Source organism: Impatiens glandulifera, chromosome 4 (assembly GCF_907164915.1).
Source record: "Impatiens glandulifera chromosome 4, dImpGla2.1, whole genome shotgun sequence".
Lineage (NCBI taxonomy): Eukaryota > Viridiplantae > Streptophyta > Magnoliopsida > Ericales > Balsaminaceae > Impatiens > Impatiens glandulifera.
The window spans coordinates 37,861,589-37,873,047 of record NC_061865.1 but is presented as its reverse complement, the minus strand read 5'-3'; the positions used below and the strand labels follow the sequence as shown (position 1 = coordinate 37,873,047).

Genomic DNA, 11,459 nt, shown 5'->3' with positions numbered 1-11,459 from the left:
AATGCATAACTTATCCTATCATAACGGTTCACATCAAGTTTTGACTAACTAATTATAAATTACAATCAAATTAAAAAAAAAAATACATTAACACTAAAACATCCATCTTATCATAAATATTGTTTTGAATCCATATTTGGATGGAGTATAAAAATATGGTGACATTCTGTCAGAAAAACTGTTGACAGTAATGAAGTAGTCATAAATCATAATCAAATTAAAAGAAAAAAAAAAGTAATAAACACTAAAACATCTGTATTATCACAAAATATATTTTTGTTCCAGTTTTTATACATATTCAAATTGTTTTAGATGTCAATGCCCTGGGCGTGTATTTATCATTGATTTTGAAGAATTCTTATGGGACATAGCTAATATCATATTCACTTAAAATAAATTTGTTTATGTTAAAATTATTGTGGATATAGTATGTATATATAATAAATTAAAAATTCATACTATTATAAAAAACTTAAACTCTTCTAAATATAAAAAATAAATATATTGGTATTGTGATATATTTAATTTTTTTTTTAATTAAAGAGAACTATGATAGGATCGACGTAATCAATAGAGACGGGGTCTGGAGATTGATAACGGCTTAGGACACACGATTTGATAGAAATTCTGTTAAGGATTTAGATCACTTTCTATTCTGCACAAACTCTTGCAAACTCTTGAACGATTCAAGTGCGAAAATGTTTGCTTGGGTTTGAAGTTAAAAACCAAGAATGAAAAGATGTCAGAAAAAAACAGCACAACAGTTTGTTTATGGATGTTCGGAGTTAACTCTCCTACGTCACCCATTCTTTCAACCACCGGAAGGATTCACCAAACTTTCAACGAATCAAATACAATCGCACAACTAGCTCACTGTTGAACAGAACATGCTTTGTTCAACTTACAAAATGAAGAATATCACTCAGCTAATACAATGCTTTGATTCTAACTCTTTCTTGATTTAACACTCAGTAAAAGCAAGAAAGCAGCTCACTCAATTTGTATGCTTAAGATAGAATAATCTGAGTATCGATAGATCGATGATTCTTCCGTTTTCCTTGAGGATCTTTAAATAGGAGCAGGTACCAACGATCGAATCTTCATAATGACACGTGGCGAGCTTCCATTGGAACGTCTCCATAGTACACAGCAGACTTTGAGCACTAAGATCGTGGCCGTGTCAATCTGGTAGTGCGCCAAATATTCTTCAAGGATATTCCTACAAAAACAAGTAGTGGGAAGAATATTTGCTTACGTGGCATTAATCAATTGGTTGAAACTAACTGTCGTACTGATCTTCACAGAAAAGTGGAGCAGGAGTAGCGTACATCTAGTTGATCATGGGTAGACGGGTGCTAGCTTCAAGCAATTGCTTAAGTCTAGCATTAGACGTATTTCACTTAGACGACCTCGTCTAATGAAATTAGACGCCCCCGTCTAATAACAGCATCCATTAGACCACCTGGTCTAATGAGAATAGACTTAACGTCTAATTACAATTCACTTCAGACTAATCTGAAAGAGTTAGACTGCACGTCTAACTTCCATTAGTTAGACTGCACGTCTAACTATACATCGCTTCAGACTAATCTGAAAGAGTTAGACTGCACGTCTAACTCCTCTAGTTAGACTGCATGTCTAACTCCGCTAGTTAGACTGCACGTCTAACTTTCACTAGTTAAACTGCACGTATCTTGGCATCTTTATTGTCATGTTGAGATTTTGTTTTTTGTATTCTCATGTTGTATTAATTTGTGACTAATTTGGTCACATAATTATTTTCGTTTTGAGTTTTGTCCATAATTGTTGTGATTCTCATATTGCAAATTTTTTCTATATCAATGCAAAATAATATAACTTTTTAAATAAATTAATATTTTATTAATATATATAAAGTATTCATCATATAGTATATAGTATGAAAATTGTTTAAACATTGATAGAAATCTTCTCCTCTTTTTAGGAATTTTTATTTTTTATTATATTTTTTTAATTTAAATATATATATATATATTATTTTATTTTTAGAGAAAGTGAAAAATCATTGTTTTCGTTTTAATTACTTTTCTAACATGAGAGAATGCTTAGTTTGGTATTTTGTTTTATTTGATACAACATTTTATATATTCGGATTTGTCTTTTCTTATTTTTGTAATTAAAATAATATTCTCAGTTTTTGGGATCATATATATTTATATCCTCCAACCGTGTTTATATATATATATAAAAGATATACATGGTTTTCAAAAGATATGATACTTGAAAATTGAGTTAATATGTAATAATTTATTATTTTCTTATTTATCTATATATATTTTAAGCTATACAATTTCAGATTAATTAATTACTTTTAATAATAATGTGTGTGTGTGTTTCAATAAATATTATTTAAACTATGGATCAAGTCTAATATCAAATCAAATAATTCAAATAAAATAGTTTATACCTAAAAATTTATTTAGAATTTTCATTAAAATATCATAATTAATTGAAATAATAAATAATAATGATGTATTATTATATTAGTGTCTTGCCAATCATACAAACAAAAATTATAATATCATTAATAATCTAAATAAATAATAAAATATGATTATTATAAATTAATATTTTTAGCAGAATTAATCAAAATATTATTATATAGTGTTGGTAGGATTCGTTTGTGGACAAAACGATTTCTAAATCTCAAGTTTAGTGGGGCATATACATGGGTCATCTTTATTATTTAAATAATCAATAATTATTTTAAAATAAATTTGGTTGTTTATAAGTGATTAAAAAACTAGTGATTTAAAATAAAAAAGATATATTTATTTATTTATTTAGGTTGAAAACTCACATTAATTGTCTCTATTTAAATTGAATATATATAGAATTGAGTTATTTAAAATCAAAAGGGTTGAATATAAATGTACGATACAAATAATTTATTTTAAAAGTACAATAAGTTAATTAAAGGGTGAATGTAATTTTTTTTCATACTGTATCTCAATTGAGACTATAAATTCAGGCAAAACATTGAAAATGATTTATGGTATTCGTGTTAGTGCCGACCCAATATAAAAGAAAGATGGTGATGAACTTATGCATTTGTATAAAATCACTATTTCAAAGTTCCGTCTAAAAAAATTATAAATAATTTTTTCAGAGGATTTAATTAATTAACCACTTACCTATAATCATTAATACTATGTAAAAATTACATAACCAACTAAACTAAATTATTTTAGTTCATTATAATATTAAATTATTATATATTATCTATATTGTTTTTAAAAATTGTTAAAAAAATATTAAAAATAAAAGTTGCACCTGGTCCATAAAAATAAATTTGATAATACAGTTCAAATTTAAAATGAGATAAAATTTGGGGTGAAAATGCGCTGCCTCAAAGTGAGATGGCTCATACGAGAATATGAATAAATATAAAAAAGATTATAAATAATTATAAACGAAGATTATAAATAAATATAAACGAATAAATTGGGTTTTCTTTTCCGGGTTATACCATATATTACAAATAAAATTAACCCAAAATAAAATTAGCAAATCAAGAAATAAGGTTTGAATTCGGTTTTGCTTGAAAATTGCTCATCCCTACAAATAACAAGTTGTGCCTAGATTGATATATTTTTTAAAAATGTGAAAATATGTATCAAAGAACATATTATGGTTTTAGGGTTAGAAAATAATTCACTCAACAGGAAATCACAGCAACTTGAGCTTTTTATTTTTATTAGAATGCCTTACATATAATAACATTAAATGACTTTGTATGATCATGCATGATCCTGACTTTGAATTTGTTTAAGGATCTGGTATATATGCATCCTTAATTGACATTCTTTACAAATTGTTTTGAATGTTTTATATTTACAATAGAGCATTGATGCATCAATTACAGAAACACTTAGATTAGGGAGAGCTTTGACAAACCTGAATCATCACCACTTGTCGACTTATGTGGGAATTATCCACTTGATTTTGCTGTTGTTGGATCCTTACAAGCTCTCCGATAGAATGTACAGAATTTCTAGCCCTTCTCTTTAAGGGCAGCTTTGGCATCTTTTATGGATTCCATTGCATCTTCAAATGATTTCTGAACAAACTCTACCAGTAAATATGAAACCCAAAGAAAAAACAAAACAAAAGAGAGATGAGCAGAATTACTCTTTAGACTAACAGCTAAGCCCATAGCTAAAGGCATTGACATAACAGTCTTCTACAACAACAATCATTTTAGAATGCTAGATAATTATATTACTGAAATTATGGGATTTCTATGTTAGACAATTGATATCCTTATGCGCGTGTTTATGTAATTTTCCTTTAGCTGTTTGTGCTTATCATTATACAGTGTATAATATCACAGATTTGAGGATTTCTTTGTAATCAAGGTTCTTTTTTTCTCTTTTAAATTGATTCAAATAAAAAATTACATAAAGTTAGCACAACAATCACTATAAAAACTCAAAACAAGAAAGTCAACCTGATATGATAATCTTTGTGCATTGTATAGTAGCACAAATTTATGAGTTCCATTGTAATCAAGTTTCTTTATTTAGTATAGCTTTTTTACTTGAAATCAGTTAGCAGAAAACTTAGCATCATGTTAGCTGGTGTTCAATAGACATATCTTTCCATTTCTAGACACAGAGAAGATTCATGAGTAGCAGTTTCAGCATCAAACATTCAACAAGGTTTAACCTAGTTTTGTAGACAATTGGCTCAAACAGTAACCAACATTGCTTTGATGAAAAGCAAAAATAATTTTAATTTTATTATTTCATTTTTGTTCACTTAGTTTGCCACATCCAAATATTAACTATAGAAAGTCTGAATTAAATCAACTATGTGCCACCTCATATTGATACGGAAAGACAAATAAGGCTCAAGTAGATTCTCAAATAGCACATTGCAGTTTTATACTGACTTGAAATGATTTTGATATATAGTTTTACTTATCTATTTTAAGTTTGAATAGGTAGGAAAAAGTTAAAACTATATGAGTTTCAAACAACTTATTGTCATTCTCTAGGGCCTTGTTTGATCTGGGGTTATTTGAATAACCAAGTGTTATTTCCAAATAACCTTGTTTGGTTTAAAATGGGTTATAAATCCTTATGATTTAATATTCTAAAATGTTATAAAAAAAAAGTGTATTTTAGTTTTTCAGTTATGATTCGAATGATGTGATAGCAAATTTGATGGTAGATCTTATAGTGGGTTATTTGAAAATAATCAAATAACCCACATCAAACAAGGCCTAAAGGCTAGATCATCCTACCCTTGAACCTTACCACACATGTACTGAATACCACAACATAGCCAAGAAAAAATTAGCTCATGGAACAAACTATTAACTGCTCTATAAATCCTTTTACATACCCCTGTATTCTTCTTCTTCCATAAAGCTTCACCACTGACATCGAGGATAACAGCTGCACCTAATAAAGCACTGAACAATATTCACTTTCAGAGACAATTCGGAGATACACTTAAAACATAAGCAATCTTCACATATTTACGTGGAAAGGACATATATGTCAAAGAATTTTAGCTATTGCTCAAATGAGCCCCTAAACTTAAGAAAGGCACAATTTAACTCAACTCTTTAATTTTCCGCTTAAGATCATAGAAATCTACGAGTCTAGTTAGCATTCAGTTTGTTGAGTACATATAGTCGTTTTCTATTATACTAACTTTAGGGATTGTCATTTATTTGTGCACATCATATACGCAAATATCTATCCAAGCTTATGTGGGTATTAATTGACTAGTTTGACTGCTTTTATTTTTGGGGGTAGATTATATCTTGAACTATATATAGGTGGTTTATTTATTTTTTTGACACCGGGGTTATTTTCCTAGAGTATAGCACAACATCTCACCGCGATGCTCCACTTTAATCAAAGTATTTTTAGTAGGAATCGAACTTGACCTCAGTATCTTAATTCAATACACTAATGATGAGCTACCCTGAATGAGTATTACAAGTGGTTTATTAGTTAGATCTAGTGGTGGATGATCCACAAAACAATGAATTGACACATATAGACACATAAAAATGATGAAGTATTATCCCACAGTGATCTTGTAAAATGAGACAGGAGTAATAGTTAAAAATTCACCAAATCCTTCATTTGCAATTTATAATCCATTTTGCATATTGTGTTATTTTATTTCATTTCATCTTATGTGTTCATTTTCAGTTAGTATTAGGATGATAATCACTCTTGACTCTACAAGTTCAACTATATGCATGCTCACTATTATTCATAACAAGGAAAACCCTTTTCACATGTTGACGACTGTTACGTACCAGCCTAGAAATCTAGAATTTTGTAGAAGAAATGTAGGTGAGACTAAGCCTGAGATAATCCAAATTCAATAACTATTTCATTCATTATTCTAAATAACATATAATCCACTATTTATAAGTTACTAAGTACTACTAACCCACTACCTTACTCTACTATCTATAGTACTATCTTTATACTACTACTAACCAACCAAAAAGAAATCAGAGCACATGGATAGATCAGAGAAGGTCAGGACAAAAAATTAAAACAGTACTAAAGAACGAGCATGCCACTAACTAAAAGGAAAAAAAATGAGGTTCAAACTATTTCATGTGGAATCCCTCCTTTCTTTGCTAGATTGACAGTATTTTTTACATGACCTGATATTCAACTAGCTATATTTTAAGATATTCAAGCATATACCATTTATGATTGAGGGTGGTCGGTGGTGGTTTACACCTTCTTCAGTGTATCCTCCCAATATGAAAAAGGGATAAAATTAAAGAGTGCTTGCCTTTATAGATGGTGGCATATACTTATTTATTTTTACTTTAGGGTATTTTTTCCAAGACAAGGCTAGCACAGAAGTTGGTGACATTTCTTGTTTTCAGCTTTTGATGCACTAACTTGCAATGATATACCTCTGAGACTTGCACAAAAAAAAACTAACAAATACATGAGAACTTTGGAAAGGAACGAAAAGGGAATGAATGTTGGACATTACATATATAGCCATGCCTAATCAACCTATAATTAGTCTTGAGCAGAACCTGATGTGAAACATATGTTGGATAACCCTCTAATTCATACAAGTGACACATTCATATTTAAATCTGAGTTCTAAATGGTCAAGAAAACTTGATTTGAGAAAAATCATTGTTTTAATATATAATCAAAGGTTCACCACTTATATATCTCCCATCTCATTTTGTTTGAAAACTATGGTATTTGATTACATTCAAATTAATAACTTTTCCTATATCAGTTTACATAATACTCTTGAAACATTAATGTTAAAATCAAAGACATCTTGAATGAACACCCAAAAACAAAACATCTCAAGAGAAAAAAGGAAGATAAGTTTTAGCCATTATTTAGATAGTTTGATATCCCTTTCCCCAACCCTTATTTCAAGTTTTTACTGTTAAATATTATTAAACCTTTGGTTTCCCCCGTTCTCCAAATTGGAGGAGAAAGCTATAAGAAGAATAAATTTTTTCTTCAAACCCTCCATTATCTTCTCTCCCTTAAAATTGCTAACCAAATGAAGAAAAAGCGTTGCCTCTCCCTCATTTTTCTTAATCAAAACAAGGAATGGGTGGTTACCTTTCTTCCATTGTCTTCCCTCCTCCACACTTCAGACCAAAAGCAGGGTAATAATGAAAACATTCAATTTCAAGTTATATAATACGAAAATAGTTGAAACGACTGGATTCATTCAACTAAGATGAATGCAGACAAATGCATTTCAACATTGAGAAACAGAGAGAGATAAGAAGAAGAGGAGATTACCCGGCGAAAGTTACAGTGCGAAGAAAGTCACGCGTTGTAAGAAATCGAAGAACAACCTCAACATTAGACATGAAGCGATTTCCGTTAGCAGGTGAGCTGTATCCATAACCAAACCCAGCAGAAGAAGAAGAAGATGATGATGAATTATTGAATCCATAGCTTCCGTGTCTTCCACTGCTCTGATGGTAATAGCCTCTGGTATAACGAGTGTCGTTATTGCTCCGATAACTGGAAGATTGGGCTCGCTTGGAATCGTCCATAAGGACATCATAGGCCTCTGAGATCTGCTTGAAACGGAAGGCAGCGTTGTCTCTGATATACTTGGATGAATGAGAATGCTTGTCAGGGTGAAATTGCATAGCCAATTTCCTAAATGTTTGTTTAATCTCTTCTTTGCTTGCGTTGCTTTTCAGCCCTAACACCTTATAATAATCCATAGTTCTTCCACTGACCTTTATCTATCTCTCTACAAAATCAAATCGCTGGCTGGCTGAATTGTAATGAATCAAATTCTTCGCATATACAGAGAGGGTTACAGATGGTTGGGGAGGGAGCACGATTGCAGTTTGGGACGTGGAAGTGAAAGAGCTTTGAATTTTATGGCATAATCAATTATTAATCATTTTATTTATAATTTATTTTAATTAAGGTTACATATTACATTATTGGAAAAAATAAAAAAATTGAGGAGATATGCTTAAAAGGGCTATTAAATGCACGCATAAATTTAATTGTGCAAATGAATATTTCAAAATATTCTGACGAAATTATCCCGTCGCGAAACGTGAATAGCAGGATCGTCTTGTGAAGGAAAAGCCTGTGAAAAATCTAGAATGATCGTGCCCTTCGTGTGACGATCGTGCCCTTCGCGTGACGATCATGCCCTTCGCGTTACGCGACGGGAGTAATTTTACAGGTTTTCCCTTCGCGTGACGATTCTGCCCTTCGCGTTACGCGACAAGGGTAATTTTGTCATAATATTTTTGAAGTAGTCATTTGCGCAATTAAATTTATGCCATGATCACCAACACATTTAAGATGTTTTTTAAGGTCATCTCGTCAAATTTCCCCATTATTGAAGGTATATTATATATAAATGTAGTTTAATTACATTGTTATCAGAATGCTTAGTAGCATTTCCGGCTTTGCTTTTTTTTTATCATTAGAACTCTTTCGATATTTTTTTTTAATGTTGTGTGTATTAAAAAATAATTAATACAACAAATAAAAAAAACATTCGTCTTCGAATTTTTTTTGGGGCCCAAATCTATCTTCTTCTTTAAATATACTTAAAATATATTAAAAAAATTTGTTAAGAAACTCACTATCTCATATGTTTTATATATTTTGTTTTGTATAGATAAACAATTACAACATTATTTATACATTAGAAAGTTATACATAGTTATACAGCCTTATTATTATTTATAATATTTATAATAATATTTATACTCTTCTCAAATTGGGAGGAACAAATTGTGCATCTCTAACCTAACACACCATTTTTAAAAGATAACCTTTTGTGGAGCTTTGGTTAGAACATATGCAAATTGGAAATGTGATGGAATGTGAGAAAGTTTAACTAGTCTATCGTTGACTTTCTCAACGATAATTTATCGATCTCACTGTAGTTTATTCTAATGCGGTGAACCGGATTTTTGACGATACTGATACTTATAAGATTATTACAATCAAGTTAATTTAAGTATCATCAATAACATCATTATCTTTTAGAACTCTAACAGCCCAAAGTCCTTCACATAACCTAAGTGTAGAAGCTCTCAACTCTACTTCAACACTATTTCGAGATACAACTCATTGTTTCTTGCTTCTCCACGTCATAATAGTACCCCCGCACATAAGTAAATAAGCCGAAGTGGATTTTCTATTTGTGATGTCTCCGGCCCAATCAACATTCTATAAACAAATACATCATTACTTTCATTTTTAAAGAATATTAATCATCTACATAGAGTGTCTTTAATATATCTCAAATTTTGATAAACAATATCCATATGAGTTTGAGTAGGGTTATTAATGAACTGATTCACAACACTTACTAAGAAACCAATATGGGGATGAGTGTGTGATAGTTAGATGAGATGACCTACTAGTCTCTAATATATTCCTTTATCAACTAAGACTTAATCTTTTCTTGATCAAATCTTGTTGTAAGGGTCCGTAGGAGTGTCAATAGATTTACAACAAATTACTTGTTTCGATAAATAAATTTAAAAATATTTTCTTTGAGACATGAAAATACCTTTAGATACAAGAATCTCTATGCCAAGAATGAACTTGGGATGTTCAAGATTTTTAGTGTCCAATTTTCTCGCTAGTGTCTTTTTCAAGAATGAAAGTATTGCCCCATCATCACATGTAAATGTAAAGATAATATCATCAACATATTGTTGGAATTTAGACTATGTAGATGGTTTCCATTATATGAATGGAAATGAGAATTCAAAAATAAAATTGAATGGGTGAGTCCCAAGAATAAAATCGAGTTAGTGGATTTGTCCACAATGGAAAAATAACAAAATGTATTATTTTTCCATTAATCCAAATTTATTTGCAAAATGCATTTTATTGCATAAAAATAAATTAATATATTTGGATTAAATATTAATTGAATGAGTCAGTTAAACGGGGTATTAATATTAATATGTAAATGAGAAATTTTCATTTAAATGCAATGATAAATGCATAGGTTGAAACCTTTCAAATACAATTGATGTAAATGCAATTGATTGCATTAAATGATTTTATTCATATGTTAAAGAAATTAGTCATTATGTTGATTGGCTAATTTATCTTATATAATATCTCAATTGATCCAACGTTGTCGAAGAGACAATAACAATTGTAGAATTACATAGCTTTTTATCCTTCAATCACCCTCAATGAATTTTATTAGTTTTTATTTTCAACATCACAAGAAGCTAGTTACTTCTTAGTTTTTCAGAAAAAACGTCCATTGATCATTTTAATTGTGGTTTCACACAATTCTTCTTTGATCTCGGTGATAGTTTAGGTACGTTGATCAAGTTTGTTGTGTAGTGATTCTGGTGCTGAATCACTACTAGATTCGTTGTACCCTGAGAGACAGTCATCTACGATAAGCTCTAGCACAAACGGGAGACGGTGGAACTGTTTTAAGGGAAATGTGCCAAGCACATGCCTCGAATCAACATCTCAATCGGTGGTTTCGTTCTTTGTATATCTTATTTTATTTTTATTTATTTCTAACACCATTTTATATATATATTATGTTATTTCAAGACAATAATACTAACAATCTTAAAACAGTTTCTTTGTGCTAAGTTATTTAAGAGCTTGCGCCAACGAATTCTTTTTTGTCTTTGATGTTTCAGAAATACGAATTGCGGTATTGCGAAAGAGATAATACTTATTTAAAAAAATGAAAAATATTCATTTTAAGGAAAACAAAATCAACAGATAAAGATAAGTCTTTATTGTATATAAATATGTTGATTATTAACACATATGTTCTTACTGTTAAAGTTTAATTTTATAAGCTAATATATTTTGATATAAAAAAAAATAATCTGAAGAAACATTAATATATATATTCATTATACAAATGTGTTAGATAAAATTAGACCGGTTCACAGAACTTAACAT

General features: G+C 29.8%; 1 protein-coding gene across 2 annotated transcripts; it reads right to left on the bottom strand.

The window, feature by feature from the left end:
- Nucleotides 1-3,697: 3,697 nt before the first annotated feature.
- On the bottom strand, nucleotides 3,698-8,354 carry LOC124935921 (chaperone protein dnaJ 72-like). 2 transcript variants are annotated; one of them, XM_047476361.1, is made up of 3 exons: nucleotides 7,815-8,354; nucleotides 5,389-5,447; nucleotides 3,698-4,099 (listed from the first exon to the last, which is right to left on the bottom strand). In XM_047476361.1, the coding sequence occupies exons 1-2, from the start codon at nucleotides 8,249-8,251 to the stop codon at nucleotides 5,417-5,419; spliced, it is 468 nt and encodes a 155-aa protein (XP_047332317.1). In that variant the 5' UTR covers nucleotides 8,252-8,354; the 3' UTR covers nucleotides 3,698-4,099; nucleotides 5,389-5,416. The 2 variants fall into 2 exon arrangements, with proteins under 2 accessions (XP_047332317.1, XP_047332316.1); XM_047476360.1 differs by having other exon boundaries at nucleotides 5,389-5,458; nucleotides 7,815-8,350.
- Nucleotides 8,355-11,459: the final 3,105 nt, after the last annotated feature.

Excerpts from the sequence above, each read along its gene's own strand:
- LOC124935921 (XM_047476360.1), bottom strand. The coding sequence starts at position 8,251 with ATGGATTATTATAAGGTGTTAGGGCTGAAAAGCAACGCAAGCAAAGAA. Across the intron at positions 5,459-7,814 it reads CGCACTGTAACTTTCGCCGG|TGCTTTATTAGGTGCAGCTG; the intron begins GTAATCTCCTCT and ends AATATTGTTCAG. Across the intron at positions 4,100-5,388 it reads GGAAGAAGAAGAATACAGGG|AAATCATTTGAAGATGCAAT; the intron begins GTATGTAAAAGG and ends GAGTTTGTTCAG.